We start from the raw sequence: 22567 nt of genomic DNA on the forward strand, positions 1-22567 counted from the left end.
GGTGAGAGGGCTGACAGCCGCACCCCGCGAGGCAACCAACCCGCGACAGACAGAAATGAAAAGGCGTACGTGCGCACTTCTTTGTGATTACGAGACCATTACACGTAGGAAAAGCGGGACTCGAAGTAGAAAACTGCAAAACCTCATCTCGCTACACTCAGACCACGTGCTCTGCTACTTCAGATGCCCGGATAAGACAGTGCGCGAAATAACTGAAGCTCGCGAAATGGACAAGGCTGGTTCATACAGCGTTAGCGCTCCTCCAATGCTGTTTTAAAAAAAAATTAGCACAGCTTTCATTAAGTCGCGCAAGGCTGGATCACAGCAGAGCTGGCGGGCACCTTGCTGGTCCTGGATTGGCTAGGCTTTTACCGTCTCACATCTCTCTTTCCCACCCCTTGCTGTACTATACAACACATGGCTACGCTTGCTCTCGCCAAGAATTTCTCTTTCTCTATATTTATTTTTTTTCTCTCTGTGTACTCGTTCTCTCGTCCATCAGAGTTATTGCATCCCACGCCGGAGAACAGGGGCGCACGTGTTCTGGGAGCGAAGCACAAGACGACAATGAAGAACAGAGCGCGTGCCGATTAATGATGATGATAATTTGCTATCTACGACACTCGGCCAACTTCGAGCATAACAGCTATGCTGTAAAAGAGCATGAGGAGGAGGAGGAAGGAAAGGCAGGGAGGTCAACCAGACGCGCGTCTGGTTTGCTACCCTACACTTTTATCATTGCATAGGAGGTGAATGTTGTGCTCTGCAGTTGATGATGCAGGGACGCACGTATTTGTGGAAATGTTTCTTTTTTTTTATTTTCTTCTTCCTTTCTTAGGGGATATCTTGTCTGATATTAATGGTTTACCATAGATATGCAAGCTGACCCCAAAATAAGCTTAGTTGAAGTCAGCACTCTCTTCTGCATCTTCCTGGTTTCTTGTTACGCTTGTGAGGTTATATGTATACGAAAAACTGGTGTTGCAGGGGGGGGGGGGTGTTGAAGGGATTCAACCTCCACCCCCCCCCCCCCATAAAATCTCGCGACCAGACATAAAACAAGCATGGATGAACACCTCCACCCCCCCCCCCCCCCCCGGAAAAAGTTTCTGACTATGTCACTGCTATAAACTATGCTCTGCTAATTCACGTGACGAATTAGAATTAAACAGGCTGCGCGATGCTGTATGCTAATTGCAGTCCAAGCGAGCAGGCCTTGTTTATTTCTGGTACTTAACGGTTCTTCTGCTCTTGCATCGAGAATCATGCGTTCTAACGAAAGCGCAAGGTACGTGACCCTTAAGCAATGTCTGTTGTCGATCCACCCGACCAATTTAGAAACTTGGTTTGGCCAGAAAAGGAACAGTTCCATGTGCGGGAGCATCGAAAAAAGATTGCCGTTAGCCTAAATCAGATAGCGACATTGTAACGGATGTTCCCTTGCCAAACCGGCACTGGTTTTCTTCGTTTCGATCTCAAAACGTTCCTTCACTTCGTAGTGGACCAGAAGTGTTTTCTCTCGCTCTCACGGAGGCACACGCGAACAAAGAAAGAGACGGAGAATATAAAAATAACATAAAATGGGGTCATCCCTCAGCCGTGATTCAGGGTCATTTCGGTGGTACTCCTACAAACGACTCGCTTCTCCGTTTCTCTCAGGGCAGCAACTCGTCTATATAACGAGACCACCCGAAGCCGCCATTAAAGGCGGGCCGCGTTGATCGCGCAGCGAAAACGGCAGCCACCCAGAGCCCGGCTTTCTTTGGATTCCTTTCTTACTTTTATTTCGGCGCCCCTGGCCTAACAAAGGTGCGCGCCCCGCTTGGCCTACGGGGCACGAACTGGCGATACAAGCGCGCGGGAGCGTGCCCCACCATTCAGAGGTGGTCCCAGCGCGCAACATACGCGCACAAATCACACACACAGCCAGGCACGCGCACACTGCTGCATCGTAGCCGGACACTCACGTGGCAATATAAAAGTGGCGAGGAGTAAGAATGCGCCTATGTACAGAGTCCATGTGCGCACAAACACAACGAGCAGCTGGGGCGGCACGCGAGCGTCCCATATAGGGCGGCTCGCTTTCAATGGGGGCCCGCTTCATTCGGCTGGCGTACGACCCGTCCTTGGAGGGAGGGAGGCTTCACCACGACACTCCCCCCTCGCGTCTCCCTGTCGTAGAACCCCGCACGGCTGACGCTCGGCTTCTCAAAGCGTACCCCTCTGTAACCCCCTCCCCCCTGAGAGGAGCGCAGGGGTCGTCCCCTCCCCGCCGGCTTCTCTCATCCACAGTGAACGAGATGGAAGACGCAACGGTTTCGAGCGGCTACTGCTGACAGCGCCAACTGGTCAGGGACCGTTTTGCCCCTGCCGGCTTTCTTTCCCGCAATCTAACATCTCCCGTGCCGCTTGCGCGACGGCACTTTGCGACCCTCCCGCGTAGCGTGCCGAGCGATAAGCAGGAGACGTTTAGAAGCAGAGGTTGCGGGGACGGGGGCCGAAGGCAAGTTCTTGCGACACGCGCGTATGCGACCGGGCGACCGCAATCTGTCGCGCGCAGCGGTGTCTTGGTGGCGACAACGCTGGCGTGGTATATAGGCTGGCTGCTATAGTAAACGATCGTTCGCGGTGATCTATGGCTGCCCCGCATAGCAAGCGTGTGGCACAGAGAACTGTCTCGTAGGGAAGCTGCGCACGCACGCTGACATCGTTTTCGTAAAACGAAGACAGCAGGAGGGGTACCACATTAGAGCTAACAAAGAAACAAATACTCGAGAAACAAAGTCTGCTTCATGAGATCAAGATAATAGGCAGTAGTGACACGTTAGCGCGAGAGTTTATTGGAGGCTGTTCACATTAAAGGAGAGAGGCACGTGTCGCATTAGTGATGTTTTCGTTTGTCTTTTCGAATACCAGATGCAGCTCTTTGATATGTCACTGTGCCTGCTTTTTGCCGATACTGACGCACGCATTTGAGCACTGTTGTATTCTCCTGGCTTCACTTTTGGAATGAACAGTTGAAGTTTAGCGGCCGACGTTACTACTTCCTCATCGTGTGTTTGTTTCTCTGTTTGCGTCTCGACAGCGGATGCACGAAAAACAGCATCCCCATCACTTACGCGCACCTCTGTAGGAGATAAGCTTATGTCTTACGAGGCGCGTAGGGTCGCATATGCCTCTCGCTTAAAACGCTGAGCAGCTTCGAAACGGGACAGCGACCTTAAGCAGGAAGTTGTCCTTAGCGGCTGTCCAGTACCAGACGCTTAAATTCAGTAGCGAAGGGAACGTGCATATAGAACAACCGGCGAATTGCGAGGCCGTTAAGTTATACGTTGTCTTCATGGTGATCAGACAGACGGTATATGTGCTAGGAAAAAACACTCACGGTGTCCTTTACGCATTCGCCTGAGACGACTCGAAGGCGAAAGCCATCCGGGGTCAAAATGCCATTTGGTGTGGCTATTTTACCCTGCACATTGTACCACACGAACGCCGCGAAGATTAAATGAACGTGCAGCTCGCGCAGTCACTTCGTCTTCATTTTTTCACGCCGGCTTTACGTTCGTGTGAGACATAATGCTTTCGCCTTAATAATATGCAAAAAATATTGAGGCTAGCAGGTGCTTACGACGCACAAAAAACCTAAAGCGGCTCGAGAAAGTATGCAGGAAGCATACCCACCGCGGCGGTCTAGCGGTTATGGTGCTTGACTGCGAAGACCTGAAGGTCGCGGGATCGAATCCCTGCCGCAGCGACCGCATTTCGATGGAGGCAAAATGCTAGAAGCCCGTGTGCTTAGATTCAGGTGCACTTTAAAGAACTCCAGCAGGTCGAAATTTCCGGAGCCCTCCGCTACGCAGTCTCTATTAATCGTATCGTGGTTTTGGGACGCAAAACCCCAACAATTATTGTATTAAGCAGCTGTAAACTCCACAAAGCATGACCCCGGTACATGGTCGGCGTCCCTAGTCCGGGACACCGCATGACGAGGCCCCGTCTCTCTCTCTTTTTTTTTTTATAATAAATGTTTTTTCATCATCATCAAACTCCACAAAAGAATCCTTGGATTAAATCGCCGCGTATACAACGTGGCAACGAAGTCGGCCAAATAAGCCGCAAGTTTTCAATTCATAAGCGGATGCAGAGACGAGCTTGACATCCGGCCTCGTTACCTGTGTGCCGCATTCACACGCTATAACGTCATCGGAATAAACACGCGAGCCTCGGACGTTGGAGGCCGTGCGGTAGCGGGGTTTATCGGTCAGCCATTCACTTCCGCTGGACACACAATCGCGTCCGCTGATTGGTTATTATCGCACCGCCCGTCGTCGGAGACGATTACCGCGCCGCGCCAATATGCAACGGTAATTACAGCTTCGTGCGAATGACAACCGCCTTTGTCGCGCGTGAAAGGATTCTGGCGCGGTGGTCTGTAGACCGACATTTGCTCAGGTGGCTTGCACTGGTAATGCTGCGCTTATCGAGGTCATTTCGTGTGCGCGATAGACTGTGACATTCGTGATAGCTTCTTGGCCAGTGAATGTGCTCTTTCTGTCTCTCAAGTTTCGTTTTAGAATGGGGAAGAAAAAGTTTATAATAGCTGGAGAAGTCGTCCGTAACACGGTTGCTACTCCATGTTTAATACTATAACATTTCATTTCTGTGTGTTGTTCGCTCTCATTATATGCAAAGGGGAGAGGGGTATAGGGAAGGGAAATAAATATGGCGTTAAGATTGATTACGGAGCGAAGGACAGTCCTATTCATTCACTATGCAAACCCAATATCTTTTTATAGAGCATTATAATAATGATTGTTGTGCTTTTACGTGCCAGAACCAATATATGATTATGAGGGACGCCGTAGAGGGTAGTTCCGGAAATTTTGACCACCTGGAGTTCTTTAACGTGCATCTAAATCTAAGTAAACGGGCTTGTAGCATTTCGCCTCCGTAGAAATGTGGCCGGCGGGGCCGCGATCGAACCAACGACTTTTGGCACAACAGCCGATCACCGTAAACACTGTACGATCGACGCGGACACCATCCTCATCTGGCAGTGCGCTTTAAGCTTTCCGAACTCATAAGTTGAAAGGTTTTCTGCTGACCTTAGTCCAGCCCAGCACTGCTAGCCAGTAATGTGCTCTTTCTGTCTCTCAAGTTTTCTACTCTACTGCGCCGACTTCGATTGGAACGCGTGGTTGAAGTGGACGTCCTGGTATCTTAATTTCTGAAACATGATACTGTTATGCGCGCACCACTTTTCTGTATTTGGCTTATTTTATATACTGTCACTGCGTCTCGCACTATGTCCATTTCTGCCGGGATTCGATCACGCGACCTTCGTGTCAGCAGTCGAGCATCATAACCACTAGACCGTCGTGGCGGGTGGAAATACAGGTAAGGGAAGACCACGAACAAAATGCAAACCCGCCGCGTTTGCCATCCCACACAGTGATACGTTGTATCGAAAGTGAACGTACCATCCGATCGCAAAGTCAACGAACTCTTGAGGAAAACTGCACACGACTTAATAGAAAATCTATAAGGTGTCAATGAATGGTTTCCTCGCGGGCGGCGGAGCGGATCAAGTCTACCGAGAGTGCAGAGAGAGGCATTCCTGTCTGGGGAGGCACTCGTTATCGTCAGCGCCACAAAGGGGTTGCCGAGACAGAGAGTGTCTGGCGGCTCACATCAAACGAGATCGCCGCCGCCGTCGATCCGTCACAGCCCGGCCGGCTTTGCTCCTCGGGGCCACCGGGTGCACGTACTACAAAGGCATGAGGCAACGGCGGTGGTCGCTCGCCCCGGACGTCGGTTGTAGCGTAATTAACGGTTGCAGTCACTTCGTCCTCCTTTTGCGACACACACGGAACACGTGATCTGAGAGTGTAGGGTGTTTTAGCCGCTCCCGTTTAGCGTACGGTATGTACGGAAACATGTACGAAAATGTCACAAGGTCCCTTATGCATTTATTTGCCTATAAAACGACTCGAAGGCGAAAGCCATCTTCTGGTTCTTCTCAGTCGACTGTGTTGATCCCCCCTCCGAACGCTTTCTGCACCCAACGTGGTTTTTCACTGCCCCCGGGATTGGCCCGCCTTTGAACAAGCGACGATGCCCTGTGACGTCATCATGTAACGGCGCGTTGTGTCGTTACAAGTTGTGGCGTCATGATGACGTCGTGGGGTGACGTCATCACATGATTTTTTTTGCGGCACTCATGTTGTCGCCGACGGTCACTTTTAGCGCAGCATTGTGGTCGGCGCGTCGCGACTTTAATCTACAAGACCTGTGTCAGAGCCACTATGATCATCTCATCTCACTATGATCACCCTACGTATCGAGCAAGTCGCGCAGCTAAAACGTTCTCGGATCGCGGTACATTTGACGCGAAACGGTATAATACCGTAGCGTAAACGGTACGGTTCTGCCGTTGCTCTACTAAAGCACGCAAGTACCGCTCCTGCTGCACTGCAACTCTCGCGGGAAGTTACACACCCGCGAGACACAAAAGAACTCGGTCCACAGGATCCCCCGCATTTCGCCGCTTGCCCATTTCGTAACAAAGGCTCGTTCAAAAGAAGGGCTAAATAACGCCGCGAGCAAACATCGCAGGCATTGGACGGAGACATATGGAGGCACAACGTTGTGCGCCTTTTCTTCGTGCCTCAATTTGTCTTCATCCGATTCCCGCGTTGCTTCCCATGACAACCAACAAGCACCAGCGTTGGCGCGTTTCGCACAACGCTGATGGTTTCCCCAAGAGTTTCATTCGGGTAAGCCATGGAGCGCGCTGAGGTGCTCGGCGCGTTTCCACAACGCTGACGCATACGTGGGTGCAAATGAGTATACCTTCACAAACGCGTCACGAAGGGCGAGTTTCCAATGCCCTGCGAATTTTCCTCGTTCATGCAAAATACGTGAATCTCCGAGAGAGATGGAGAGGGATGGAGAGATGTAGAGGGAAGCGATGGAGAGGGAAGCGTACTACACGCATCGGCTGTGACAGACATCGATAGACGGTTTGTGCTTTGCATTTTTGTTTCGTATACAAGTAACAGACTACAGGGCACGGACACAGACTTGGTCCTCGTTTGTAATTTCGACCTTGGCCTACGATTTGGTACAAGGCCACCCTATTGTGCTTCTTCCTGGAGTTGATCGGACAAACGTTTGTGAACTGCTAGCGCGTGCACGTTCGTGTGGTGTGTGTTCGCATAACTGTCCATTTGTTATCATTCCTACTTTTTTTTTCTTATCCATCCTATCTATTACTCCCCCTTTACCCCACTCCAAATGTAGGGTAGTCGACCTAACACGTGCTTGGTTAACCACCTTGCCCTTCGCCTTGGTTTCTATCTTTCTGTCTCTCTAGAAGGAATCCGTTGATGGGCGAGTTGGTACATGTCTTGATATATACTGAGTATGTGCAGCGCAATGAAACGAAAAGTATAACGCCAGTCTATGTCGTTTGTGTGTCTTCTTTTGTCTTCGTTTCATTGCGCTGCACATACTCAGTTTCTATCTCTCTCTCTCTCTCTCTCGTTTCTTGTCTACCGCGATGGCACAGTGGTTACGGCGCTCGGCTGCTGACCCGCAAGTCGTGGGTTCGATCCCGGCCGAGGCGGTAACATTTCGATGGAGGCGGAATGCTTGAGGCCCGTGTACTTTTAGGCGCACGTTAAGTAGCCCCAGGCGGTCGAGATTTCCGAAGCCCTCCGCGGCTTCCCTCATTATCATATCGCGGTTTCGGGACGTGAAACCCCAACTATTATTAGTATTATTATAATTATTCCCTCCCTACGCGTAGGGTAGCCAACCGAGCACGTGATTGGTTAACCTTCCTACCTTTCCCCTTCATCTCTCTAATTTCTTCGGGGTTACATAATCAGGCGCATTCCTTGCATTCCTTCTAATCAATAAATGAGGAATGACCCAGGGAAATGATTCCGCCCTGACTAGGGTGTAAGATATATACTCTGGCCCTGACTCACCGTCCAGAATCGACGGCGCGTTCGCGACGGCGGCGAGCGTCTCGGGCGCTGCGCAGCCGCAGCGAATCCCCCAGGCGCCGCTCCAATTTGCCGAGCGGCCCCGGCGGACGTGGCGGCGGCGGCGGCGCATGGCACAGCAGCATACGTCCCTCCTCCGCCCGGCACCAACGGCGCGGCATAAGCCCGTGGGCCACTTTCCCTCGCGGTCAGGGAAAGGCACTCCTCCGGCAGAGTGAGAGCCGCATTCCCCGAGGCCAAGAAGGCCAATTTTAGCAGCTGCTGCTGCCGCATGGGCGACAAACTTGCCTGCCGGGTTCACTGACATACACTGCGCGTGCAGCGCGACGACGACGACACGAGCGACCCGGCTGGCCGACGTCCATCTCTGTTTGTTTGCGAGACCGGACGCCGCCTCAAACAGCTGACACGCTGACGAACGTCGTAGCTTGCGCTGCTGCTGTAAAACGCCGACGTCGTTTTCGCTGGCGTCGCGACGGAAGGCCGGAAACGTCACCCCTCCTGCGGGAGGGCGCGGTCCCTTCGGATTCAGGACGCGGCTCTCTAACGCTAGCTGTTTTCACAGCGCTGCTTCGTTGCAGCTGCCAGCTCCCCTTGTCCCCCGTCGGTGATAATTAACCTTCGCGCTTCTCCGGCTTCTCACGCATCATTGGCGTGCCCGGGAGTGGGAGGAGGGAAAGAACCAGCACTGCGTCTCAAATAAGAAGACACAGTGAGGCGACGTCTTTTTTCTCTTCTTTTTTAGGGGAAAAATATAGCATTGTACTTGACTGGTGCCACACCCGACCTTGCTACGACATGATTTATTGTAACGGCTCTCCGCAGGAACAGGATTCTACATGACGCATAGATCGCGCAATCACACACAGAAAAAAAATAAAACTCCCAGGGTCCCCTCCCTTATGCATTCGCCTAAGACGACTCGAAAGCGAAAACCATCTTTTTATTCTCAGTTGATGTACTGATCCTCCCTCACCCCGATCCGAAAGCTTTCTGCACTTAACGTGGTTTTGCACTGCCTCCAGGATCGGAGGCATTGCAAGCTCTCGGCACTTCACCTGCTTTTGCACTGCCTCCGCAATCGGCCCACCTTTGACCAAATGCCGACGGCATGTGATGATGTCATCATGTGACGTCATCACAGCGTCATAAGCACATCGTGATGACGTCACAAATTTTGGCTATGTGTGGCGTCATGATGACGTCATATGGTCACGCCATCACGTGATTATTTTTTGCATCACTCGTGTTGACGCCGCTGACGCCGACGGTCAATTTTCGTGTTTGTTGTGGCATCTAACAATTTAACATAAATAATCGATAGTACACGAGATATTACCGCTCTGTTAAGACTTAGTTATGATATCAAAGATTGCATAATAATAATAATATAATAATAATAATAATAGTTCGGGTTTAACGTCTCAAAACCACGATATGACCATGAGGGACGAAGTAGTGGAGGGCTCCGGAAACCTGGACCACCTGGTGTTCTTTAACGTGCACCTCAATTAAGTACAAGGGCCTCAAGCATTTTCGCCTCCATCGAAAATGCGGCCGCCGCGGCCAGGATTCGATCCCGCGACCTTCAGGTGAGCAGTCGAGCACTATAACCATTAGACCGCTGTGGCGGGTACAGCTTATATCAGAGCTCGCCAGCGCATAAAAATAATCGTGTTTTCGCTGAGGAGAATGCACACCACGAAGGATTGCCTCAGCCAGTCCCCGGTAGCGGCAAAGTTCGCCGACACACACATGGGAGACGCGTGAGAGCTCCGCGACACGCACCTCAGCTGACGTCGATCTTTTCTTTTTTTTATTCTGAATACGCCGACGATGCTGCTCTCTGCTCGGGCGCCCCGCCAAGCAGCGTACAGCTGACGCTCGTGCTGACCAAGGTGCCAAGTGGCTTCCCCGAGAACTGTCGCTATCCACACCTGCTGTGTCGGTGCAGACTATTCTTCGCACCTGCGACGGCTATCCGCTCCTCTATCAGCAGTGCACAGTCAAACGGAACGAAAGATAGGCACGACAACTGACAGCCAGTGCACTAAAAAATAATAAATAAAAATGCGTGTTACATCTGTGCCCTGACTTGCCATATATATAGCGTTCTATAAAGATACACGTTAACTCTTTCGCTGAGTCGCGCTTCCCTCGACTCTCCGAAGAGAGTATATAATGATCTCTAATAGAGAGTTGAAGTTTATTCCTGAAATGTTACATATGTGACAAGTCAGCGAGAGAGAGAGAAAGAAGCAAGGAAAGACAGGGGGGCTAACCAGACGCACACCAGGTTTGCTACCCTGCACTGGGGAGAGGGGGCGAAAAGAGAGACACAGGAAGAGAAGAGGAATGGACAGAATCACAAGCGCACTTGGGGTAGCACCGAGGAGACAATCGAACACGTCCTGTGCAGCGGCGCTCGCTATGGCGCCCAGCGATATGCCCGCTCCGGCTGCTTTTGGACCAACTGGACTCGAAACCATCTTCTGTAAACAAGATTCTAGGACCTTGGACATGTGATTCGAGGGCGCAGAAGGCAACTAACGCGCTACTGAAGTATCTAAAATCGACAGATCTGAGTGATCACCTCTGGACTGATTGACAAGTCAGGATTGATTCACCAAAAAGAGTAGCTGGTAATCTTATTTTTCTTAGAGTGTGCCTCTGTCTCCGTCATTCTGAGCACTCGTATTGTTGCAAGTAAAATCGGGCATGGCAGCAACAGTGAGCGTCATACAGCGGAACACGTCTTAGCTCTTTTCGAGCAAGATAATCAACCGATTTAAAAATTCTGGCTTTCCACGTACCTTAAAAAACACTTTCGGTTTTCATATCGAGGAGGCGGCTTCTCAGTGACGTGTCAGTGCAGTGTGACGTCACGGCGAGGCAGCAACTCGGGACGTACTAGCGGCAGATTCGTCATCTGCTCGTGCTGCACATATACACCGATGCGTGAATTATCGTCCAATGACCCCGACAGCGATTTCTGCGATTTAGGCTGCATGCAGGACGCAGCTGGAGTTCGCAAACTCAGTCGAACTGTGTTGGCTCGTCGGGATAATCTACATTGCGGTGGGGCTGGCTTGCTAATGCTCAGCGACGAAAAGTTTAAAATCAAAGTAAAATATTTTATACGTGTTGTCTGACTCCGGTGTCTGAAGAGCGTTAACACTGCATATCAAGGGAACGAAAAACATCCCTTTTACGATGTCTCAAAATCATGACAGTACTCCTTTAATAGATAACATATGCTCATACCATTTCATAACGTAACAAGAAATGTACACAGGCAGCCAAACGATGCGTTTTATTCTATTTATTTCTTCTTTCTTTTTCTTAAGTGATCGACTGCTTTTGTAACGATGCCAATAAATTCTCGCCACTCATATCTATCCTACCTTTCTTTCTGCTAGATTGCGATACAATGTTAAAACTTTACTCTTCGCAGTAATTTTTTGTCATTGTTCTATTTGCTTTTTTTTATTTCTATATTCTAGTTTAGTGTCTTCCTACAGTGCTTCACTATGGTTCCGCGTTTTGTACACTAAATACTTGTAACATTACTGAACCTTCCATAATAGATTGCGATTCCAAGGCCACCCTGTCGCTCTACTTGTAAACGTAAAATGCTTTGCGAGCGGTAATGTGAAGGTCCACCATTCGACGTTCAAGAGTGATGCGAGATTATGAGACTAGTTATCGCCTATCGGGCAGGACAGTGCACGGTCGAGCGTGATTTGAAGGTTATCGCGCGAGCGTCGACCGGCATAGCATACGGGGGGCCTATAGCGGCGCGATTCGGAAAAGTGAAAATCAAGATTTCGCGTTCTTCTCTCCCTCGTTGGCTGTTCCATGCTACAACGATCACCCCTACGACGGACTCTTCACCCTTTCTCTCAATTTTAAGTTTTTCATTCGTTGCGGTCAAGAGTATAGTTCACTGTCTCTTACCTCCGCGGATGATAGCGAAATTGATAGGAAAGATCTGCTTCTGCTTGGCACGGTTTCGTTTGAACGACTTGCTAAGCTGCACAAAATATAAACATCGCGTCGTCATAAAAAAAAATGTAAATGCGCCTTCCTTATACAGGAGTGATCGCAGCTTAAGGAACAGCAAAAAGTGTGACGGAAGCTTGTTGATACCTTCCTCTCTTCGAAAGGATATTCTGGGCCGTGGCGTTGTTTTAGTTCTTGGGCGACGCTCGCGCGATAACCTTCAAATCGCGCTCGACTGTACCTTGAGCGTAAACGGCTATCATTTAACCCCAGACGAACCGCCACGGTGGTCTGGTGGTAACGGTGCTCGACTACTGACCCGAAGGTCGCGGAATTGAATACCGGCCGCGGCGGTCGCATTTCAACGGGGGCGAACATTCTTGACGCCGGTGTACTTAGATTTAAGTACACGTTAAAGAATCCCAGGGTGTCGAAATTTCCGGAGCCCTCCACTACGGCGTCCTTCATAATCATATCGTGGTTTTGGGACGTTAAAGCCCAACTATTATTATTAACCCCAGGAAAACTTGCTGTTGTGAACCTTTCTGCCATGGTGATGGCGAGAATAATAACGAAAAGAAACGGTAATTTTAAGGGAAAAAAGATCAAAACATTTACAGCCGAGGACACGTTGAATACATTGTTTCTAACGCGCCTGTTATCATCTGGAACACCAGTCCCGCCCGGCTATCAGCAGGACATCTTGGAGACAGAATACAAGAGGCCGTACGCACTGACCCAGATTCCGGCAACTTATACAGCGTCGCCCTTATCAGCGTTTTTATTGCGTTCTTTCCTTGGCTGAAAGTGCTGCCGGAACTGTAAACGTCTCTTATCAATTCGCCTACGCACTTCAATATTTCTTTACTTTTGCATCTTCAATTCAGCGGTGAAGTCGTTTGTTCGTTATTTTGGTATGCAGGGCCCTAGTTTCGCAATGCGTCTCTCACTCTTTCCTACCTTCTTTCTTAGATTCCAAAACAGCTCGAGGACATTACCTCTCTTCACAGCCGTTCTTGTCAGCAAATGGAATGTTAGGAACGTCAAAACACTTTTTCTTTGTTTAAGCGTTACATTTACCTTCCGTTAGCAGACAAAAGCAGCCCCGCCGTACGAATGGACGATGTATTTGTCTCCTCATATTTGCAGTAATAAGCGGCGATTTTCCTAACACATACGGTGGACTGTAGTATCACATACATATCACAATATGGCATCACATACAGTGCACAGGGCTCTTTAATATTCCTTCGCTGCGCTAAAAATGTCGCATGTGATTCGCCACCAACTCAACCAACAGCAACCAATATTGTAATACAGTACGCCGGGTTTCCATATTAATGTGTAATCCTAAATCCTTCTATATTAGTACGCGCTACCCAAGACGCATTTTATCAGCGTTGCTTTTCTCGAAAGCTCACAATAAAACAACTTTTGTACAGTTCTTCATTCACGATAACTTCATATCCGGGTCAATGTTTTAATCTCTTCGTTAATCTATCTCTCTCTCGTTATCTCTGCGTGATCTCCGCCGAGTTGCTCGGAAATATGACTGAGGCAAGCGCGCGTCTAATGATCAATGTGTCTCAGAAGTGCACTCGAAGAACTGTGTCCAGAAAAACAAAACAAGAAGATTCGACCGTAGTCGCAGGACACGAAGAAGGCAGGGGACGTCATTACCTCTTTCTTCTGGCCACGCCCCTTTCCAGGGTGGCCCGTGAGAGAAATCTGCACTGCCGCAATGTATCCTCCATTAGCGAGCTCTCGGTTTCAACCGTCTGTGTTGAAGCGGATTGCGAATTCGCGCCGATCGATCGACATTCCGTGCGTCCCAGAAATGGACCAACGACGCTTTATGGAAAGACAGTACCGTTGGCCTTAATTAAGAATACGGCTTGTTCGATTGTCCCTGCATTTAGCAACGACGGCAACGAAAAAAAAATGACAAAGGAAACGAGGAAACGGATTATTCTCTGCAATGTGGCGATTCGGTAGAAGTAATTAAGCAGCCGATTACGATCGAAAGCACGGATGACTTTTACCGGCGGAAGTAGTAAAGCTTTATGCGTACCAACTGCAAGAGAGAAAGGGAGAGAGAAAACACGTACCGTGTTTTCGAGTCTAATTGAGCTGATGGGTGAACGATTGTTGAAAGCTGTATAAGTTTTTCAGAAGCGCCAGTTATCACTTGAAAAGAAGCTTAATATCTTGGATTCCTAGCAGACACTGAGTTGGTGTGAATGACTGGCGTAGTCAGGAGGGGGGTTCATACTCCCCGCCCCCAAATATATATATATATATATATATATATATATATATATATATATATATATATATATATATATATATATATGTATGTATGTATATATATACACGAACATAAATAAAGTTAAAGTAAGGTTGAACCCTCCTTCCCGAAAACAATTTCTGGCTACGCCCTTGATGTGTATGTTATAATAATAATTGTTGGGGTCTTACGCCCCTGGATGACAATATGATCATAAGGGACGCCGCTGTGGATGGCTCCGAAAATTTCGACCAGCCGGGGTTCTTTAACATGCACCTAAATCTAAGCACACGGGCCTCTAGCGTGTAGCCTCCATCGAAATGCAGCCGCCGCGGCCTGCATTCGATCCCGCGACCTTTGGGCCAGCAGTCGAGCACCATAACCACCAGCCCACCGCGGCGGATGGTGTACACGTGATAATGCGCCTCAGCGACATCGTGAGGAACGCACGAGCGAAGCAATTACCGGCCTCCATCACCAGCCTCAACAATCTCGTTAAAGGCTCATTCATACCTGCGACTGGCACCGTTCGCGCGACCATTTGCAACTGGCGACCAAAAAGCGACTAAAGGCGACCGATGTTCACACCTGCGTGCGTCTTATATTAGTCGCCACACAGAATCCACGTCCGATCGCATATAGCTCGCACTGCCGCATTGGTTCAAGCCTTAGAGCTGTGCGACTGAAAAATCAAGCAGCGAGCGACTGAGCCAAAGCAGTCGCTTTGCGACCAAAGCGACCATTTGCGGGCAGTCGCTTTGCGACTAACCTGTTAGCGTGACTGGTGCTATAGTCGCAGGTGTGAACTATAGCCTTAATACAACCCACCACCACAATTTGGACGTGAAAGCGAACAAACTGTTTGGGTTCTGACGCACGTTGTGTGGAGTCGAATGTTATCAATGCTATAGGCCTAACTCGCTCAAACTTTTATTTCGTTTTCACCATATATATAAGTTCTCTATACAGACCCAACATGCTTTTCCACAACACAGTGAAAAGTAATACCGAGTATTGCACACGTCCTGAACACACAACATAAAAAAATAGTCAACTCTCAGCTCTTCAAAACTCGCTGTTTCTCAGTGTTTTTGTGCGTCGCTTTTGTATTTATAATATTCCTGATAGTTGTGCAAGCAGACATTCAGTGGACTTACACGTGGCATTTTAATAAAAACCGAAAAAGCTTCTCGTGCGCTTGTTTTTTCTCTTTTTGTCCGACAATACATTCAAATCTCGAACTATACGCGATCCGCAGGCCTTTCACTGCTTCCTACGAAATAGCGGAAACAACCAGGGAGCGGCATGTATTCATAGCGTACCGCACTGATTCCGACGTCGTATCCTTCCGGATTGCCCCACATCCGGTTTCTTTGAAACTCGCTCTTCCGCACGTGCGCCGTAAAAGCACGGCGTCCGGAATATGCGCGACAGTGAACTTGCTTGTCCACAGCGAGGTTTTCCGACTGTCAAGCGGCTGTCCTAGGTATAACGCATTGCTGCGGCCCTGTTCCAGTTTCGGCTAGCGAAATGTAAAGCGCGTCACTGGTATTGCTTCACTCCTAAAACCTCGGGTTATTGTTGTATACATCTAGCTAAGTTAATCATATTAGGCGTAGGCAGGATTTCAATTATGGGCGCGCGTCTGTGTTTGCACATCTGCGTGTATGTGCTACATTCACGGACTATTAGACACAAGCAAGTGAAACCAACGGACAATTAAACGAAAGAAAGCATAGATCACTTGTAGTTTTTAACTGTAGTATAATGATTACGTCATAAATTGGAATGAATTGAAATGAATTAAATTCGAAGGTTCGGGTTCGGGCCCTAACGACGGAAGGGATGCTTTTTCATCCACTTTAATTTATTCCAATTCGTGTCGTAATCACTACACTGCAGTGAAAAACAACAAATTATTTCCCCCATGCTTTCCCTGGCTTCAGTGTCTGTTGATTTCATTACGTTGTGTATAGGAAAGAAACGAGCCCCTTGGACGATTCCCCTTCTTTCGTTAAACTATTGGAATACGAACAAGTTAGTGCTAAGTGATACGCGTTCTTTCGTTTTTCTTTCGTAATTTTGGCTAGCACACTTAGTGTTAGGCACGAAGAATCTTTTGCAACCGCATAATTACCGATGTGACGTTTCGCATTCGAGCTATCGCTTGCGGAAGCTGCTCCACTTTGTCATTTCTCGCGTTTCATTTCTCCATGAGTTTACGTATCCTTACAAACTGTAAAGAATTCGGGGAAGGGGGTGTCGAACCCTCTACCCTCCATCACTCTTGTCTACTCATGTAAAGCATCAACGCAGACAGACGTCATAAGAGCTAATGTTATTTTCGAGAATGCAAGGAATGATTCGCTACTCGTGAAGGTCAGCTGACGTACACAGCCTTAGGACAACATTTATTGTACAGCTGCGTATTGACCTTAAATTGAGCGTCGTAGCTCAGACAATGTTTATAAGTACGTATTTGTTGCCTCTTCGCATTTTTTAAAAATTATTCTATATGTTACAATCTTTGATTGTACTTTGCTTCCTTAAGCAGTGCCTCTTGGGGCAAGCAAGGTATCTTTCAATTAAACAAACAAACAAACAAACAGATAAATAAATAAATAAAATTTAATAAATCGACAGCACCTACTATGAGTTAGACGTACAAAAATGTCAGAAAAGCATAGCAATTTACAGCTGCCATTGGAACAAAGGTGAACAAGTGCAGTAGTTTTAAAATATAGACGCCGAGTCACGCAATGCTAAGCATGCATGAATGCATGAATAAGCCTTATGCAAAGCCGGAGAAGGGATTTTTTTTCTTTTTTTCTTATTGACGGAAGCACTTGAAAAGTCACTGGCTTTTGATTAACACACGGTGGGACGTTCAAGGCTTCAGCAAAACATGTGCTTCTTTGCGTGCATTGGGCTTCGTAGTGTGTATTATAGGAAGCCCTCTGAGCTCGTGCATTTCGGGTTGATAAGTGGCGGCCCTTCAATGCCAGTGGCAGTCTTGAGGATTCAGCGCTCAAGGCAGATTGATTTCTCTATAGAGAGCTACTACACAGGCTAGAGTAGCATATATACGAATATCTTTTCTTACTGTAGCACGCAAGAAGTATGTTGTGGAGAGGCCGAGCTGTAGAATATGCGGCATACGCTGCATAAGCCGTGGCTATACTGTCCTCGTCAGACTTACACCAACAAGAAAAGTATTCATAATGGGATAAAACAAATTATGATTAAGAAAGATTACACATAAACATAAAGAGAAAGAGCGAAGGTTACTTGTACTCTACCAGTGGCGTAGCAAGAAATTTTTTCGGGTTGGGGAGGGGTTGACTCCTGCCCCCCCCCCCCCCCCCCCCCTCATGGATACGTCAATGTACTTTATGCAGTTCTTTTTATTACGTTAAGCTGAAGTCTGTAGACTCTGCAAACAAGTATCCAATCTTAAAATTCCGCTTCCATTACATACAGCATATTTATTTATTTATTTATTTATTTATTTATTTATTTATTTATTTATTTAATCCGCGGTTATATTTTAGGTCTCCAATAGTTAGTGAAATGGTTTAAAGGCGTTCTGACAGGACGTTTACGACTACGAATTCTAACCCTATAAAAATGCTAGAAATTGTCGGATCTCACTGAATAGTTTACTGCAACTTCTTTATTTTTTTTTTCTGCGGCGCAATTGGTGGAAGACGCGAGATGACGTCACGAAACACCGGTTCGTTCCGCTCCTGCTGCGTGCCCAGAGGCTGACACACGTTGACGCAGCCAGAATAAATGGGTGTGGCAGTCTCGCTTGCATTTTTTATATAGAAACAACATCTGCATAGCCTTATTGCTACACGTAAGCATATATATATATAGTGTTCCGTGTCATTCGGCCACAACACGGCGATGACGTCAGGTGCGGCATTTCGAGGTCAACTTTAAACTTCAGACGTGCTATATAATTGGTTTGCAACCTGCATGCTGGCAGAGTGCAGTAAATTTATGTAAGTTGCACGAAGCTAGGGGTCGTGTTTTTACACATTCAAAAACGTTTGTCAATTAGCCACCTCAACCCTTTGAGACACTTTGTACACAATTGTGTATACCACTTTTTTTTTTGTCAATTGTGTTGACTAGTAGTGGCTATAAGGGACACAATGAGGGTTGGATAAATTGAGCCTCCTGCGTACTAAATGTGCGTTCATTCAACTTCATTTTTCACTCTACTGCTGAATGCGATCACTTTGCCGAAGGCACTACCGCGTTCGACGAGTCATTAAACGTGCCGCTTTCGGTAGGCCACGTCCAAAGTATAATTTTTCTTTTCTCGAAATCAACATAACAGAGAATGAATGTTCACCATATTTCTCACCTGAGATTTGATTCTATTTATGCAAAAACAGAAGATGTGCGAATTTAGAATAAATATATATTTAATTGCAATTTAATTCGGATTAATTACTATAGAACACGTAAATCGACATATTGTCATATCAGCATTGTGTTTGTTGCTTCATAGGTGGCGTCCGATATGGTGATGCAAGGAAACGCAGGATAAGAACGTTACTACCTTTCCGCGCTCTATATAGAAAGGCTCGAAAAACTGACTTCTGAAAGAGTACGAATGCGCAAGTCAGATGCATGCCTAAAAGATACAAGTTATTTTTCTCGTCCATCTTATCTCTCTTTGTCTAAGCTGGCACAAGTGTCAGTGCTGCGCGCGACGGAAATTTTAGCTGTTCAGTGTTTCACTCGCGACGTAATCGTGGGGAACGGTGTGCGCGCGGATAGCATTGGTATATCACAGACAGGGGCGTAGCCAGAAATTTTTTTCGGGGGGGGGGGGGGGGGTTCAACCATATTTTATGTGACAAACCCCCCCAAACCCCCCCCCCCCCTTGGCTACGCCCCTGATCACAGATAAACCCCACTGTATCTCCTGCCTGCCTCGTATTTTTGAGTGCCTAAGCACTTCTATGCCGAGGAAACTGTCCGTCCCTCCCTTCCTCTGTCACCTAAGACGACCATCGCCAAAAGGAAATAAATGTATCGAACAAAATAAGCTTTCTACCCAGTGCTGGGTTTGAACCCCGGCTTCCACGCTCTGAAGACAAGTTAAAGGCTGAGGTTAAATTTTAAGGCGAAAGTCTTAGATGCCTCATCAAATGCGGAAATTGACCATCGGTGACGTCGGCGTCGGTGGCGTCAACAAAAATTATCGTCACGTGAGGACGACACCGTATGACATCACCATGGCGTCACAAGTCACCACAATTTGCGGCGTCATGGCACGACATCGTCGCTTAATCAGAGGTGGGTCGATGGCGGAGGCAATGCAAAAGCAGGTGAGGTGCGCAAAGCTTGCAGTGCCTCCGATCCTGGAGGCAGTGCTAAACCACGTTAGATGCAGAACGCTTCCGGAGGGGTGAAGGGGATGATCAGTACGTAGACTGAGAAAAAAGAAAGAGGAAATGGCTTTCGCGTTCGAGTCGTCTTAGGCGAATGCATAACGAACCCTGTGAGCTTTTTATTCAAGACTCATATTGCCAGTTCACTTGACGAGACAATCTACAGTGCGCTATCTGAACTACTTTACGGTATAACTAGAGCTATAAGCACTGGTTTACTTACGTAGTCTATATCTAAAGGACTGACCTACCACAATGCCGCCTAGCTCCGTTACTCATTTTTCACGCCATCTATAGGTTTTCGCGCCATCTATGCACGAATACCTAAGCGATAGGCGTTTGGTATGAGATTCATGAACAGTGAAAGAGACGAACGCGTGGATCGATTGCGGGCTCATATTTCAGGCTAACCGCAGCAGAAAAAACGACACTTAGATCAATCAACCCATCTTGACGCTTCCAAAGATAATGTGCGCGACCACCTCGGCATCTGCGCAGTCCAGGCAACGATGTACAGGAACCACCTCGCGCGGCATCGATCGACCGGCGTCGCCATGTTGTCTCGCGGGTCGTGCGGGGAAGCCCCCCGTTCGCTCCGCGCACTCCGGCGAGCACCGGCGTCATTCCGCGCATCGTGGGAGGGCGGGAGGATGCGGAGCAGGAGAGTGCGACCGACACCGGTGGACGAGGAGAGGAGGAAACACCCGCTCCTTTATTTCATTTGTGCCGCTGACACAATGGACTACGTGTCGGAGAGGTTGATCGGCAGATGTTGTGACCCCTATACGCCGATAAGCCGCCTGTGGCTGTTAGGGATGCTGGACCTCTCCGGCTTTGCAGCGAAGCCGAACCGGTGGTTGGAACGAACGTTACACACTCGTAAACCTTCTTTACCTTGAATAGCGGTTGCTGCACGTAGTCGCTGAGACCGCGGTTACGGAGCGCGAAACTAACGAAAATACAAGCATAGTAAACGATTTCGAGAGAGCTCGAAGCATGCACCTTATATGTGCACGGCAGATACGTCCGAACACATGGACCACAAAACAAGATGCGTAGTTCACGTTAGTTTTTGGAGGTGTGGATATGCTGACATAACTCCGCATATAGAACAGCACAATACCCTACGCTGTAATGAGTGTTTTGGCCATGCATAACAAACAAAGAGAAGACGTATGACACGATCACGAAAGCACGACAAACGTTTCTCCTGACGACACCTAAACGAGAAATTGTAGAGAGGCCATTTCGGCTTGTTTGCTGGATATGGTAGGAAATAGTAGTAGTCAACAAGGCTCAAACAACGGACTTTGAGGCCCGCAGTACCCTCTATCGCTCATTCCCTCGTCACTCTGCAAAAGCCTCTTATGATACGCCATCCTCAACTAGCACGATGCGTTGGACAGCCTTGCTCCTAGCGCGAAACCCGCGAACACTTACGTTCGAGGCCCCTTGAGCTTTACTGCGTATCTACGAACTTTACACGTCCGAATGCTGAGTGATGGATGCATAAGTTATGCTACACAATGCGACGTGCAAGTCGTACTGACGTGAATGTTTCGAGGCATCGAAATAATAAGCAAATTGGCGCTCTTTCCCGCCCGTATTCAATAGCGTACGTGACCACTCTCGCCTGCGTGAATGCGAAACCTGCCGTCGGCAGTTGCTCTCTCGAGAAAGCCCCTGCTCCTGAATGATGGGCCAGCTGGCTTTCACTGGCCTACCGACATGCGCGCGTGTTGTGCGCGTCGCGTATAATAAACAAAGCGACGCTCTATCTCTTTCACGGAAGTTTGCACCGAGCTTTCGAGACGTACTCTGTTGGTTGTTCTCAATTAGCAGCTGACTGTTTACGAAGTAGTGCTTATGGAATGTTGATTTATCATCCTCGATCGACGGTGAAAGCGACGTTCTGTCTACTTTGTCTGAACTAGCTCAGCACTAGAGCACTGCAAGAGCTCATTCGTGTGTAGTTTCCTCGATGTGTGAGCGGGCGAGCCTACGCAAAATTCCTTCGAGCAGGCGAGAGTTACTGATAATTATCCAACCTCGGTAGATCAGCGGACGCGCCTCTCGCTGTAAAAAAATCTGTTGGTTCTTGTTGCGGTTTCAAATGTATCCGGCACTTTAGCGCGAATAGCCGTCGGGGCCGCGACGCACCGTTTGAGGTTGCCGCTGGTCCGGCTGGCTGCGCGCGGCGGCGCCGCCGGTTCCTGCTGATCCTGCGCCATGGAGGCGGGCTCCGGAGTCATGGCCGGACTGCCGTCTTCGCTGCTGTCCGCAGCATCACCGCGGCGCACGGCAGCCCGCTGGCCACTGGACGCTGAAGCCACCGGGCGCCCCAGATCTCCACACTGTGTGCGCTGGCGACGACGCGGACGACACCGCGCGCACGCCGCTTACGCTCGACGGCCGGCCACACACACGCGCACTCACTCACTCGCGCACCAACTCGGCAGAGGGAAAAACGAGACTCCGCAACCGCACACCTGGGAGCGAGCTCGCCGCTGCTGCAGCCGACGTCGCCAGTCGGGTCCACCTCGTCGACCGCTCGGCGGCGCTACCGTTCCCGCGCTATTGCGCATGCGCAGTCGCTGTGCCATCTGGAGGATTGTGTTGGAAGCTCGAGGAGGAGCATGTAGACCTTTCCGAGGAAGAAGCGAAGAGGAAGAGAGGGTGATGAAGTAGCTGCGCCGCTGCATTCTTTTCTTTTCTGGCGCCCAACGTAGGATTTTTGTATTGCCAGCTCTCCCTCTCTGCGGCGCGCCTGACGCGTGCGTGTGCACGGTTCGATGGTTGACCCAGAAGAGACGACTTTGCTGTGACGTCATTCAGGGAGGACGCTGGGGTGAGAG

The 22567-nt window shown here is 48.8% G+C and overlaps 1 protein-coding gene across 2 annotated transcripts in view; it reads right to left on the reverse strand.

Moving 5' to 3' along the window:
• Positions 1 to 22215, reverse strand: part of LOC119406905 (uncharacterized) — a 142277-nt gene extending 120062 nt beyond the window's left edge. Inside the window, exon 1 of one of the 2 annotated variants that reach the window (XM_037673679.2) lies at positions 21873 to 22215. In XM_037673679.2, coding sequence (XP_037529607.1) covers positions 21873 to 21964 — 92 coding nt within the window. In that variant the 5' untranslated portion in view covers positions 21965 to 22215. The remainder of the gene's footprint in view (positions 1 to 21872) is intronic. The other variant, XM_037673681.2, reaches the window with a different exon arrangement.
• Positions 22216 to 22567: the final 352 nt, after the last annotated feature.

The sequence above is a fragment of the Rhipicephalus sanguineus genome, chromosome 10, assembly GCF_013339695.2.
Source record: "Rhipicephalus sanguineus isolate Rsan-2018 chromosome 10, BIME_Rsan_1.4, whole genome shotgun sequence".
NCBI lineage: Eukaryota > Metazoa > Arthropoda > Arachnida > Ixodida > Ixodidae > Rhipicephalus > Rhipicephalus sanguineus.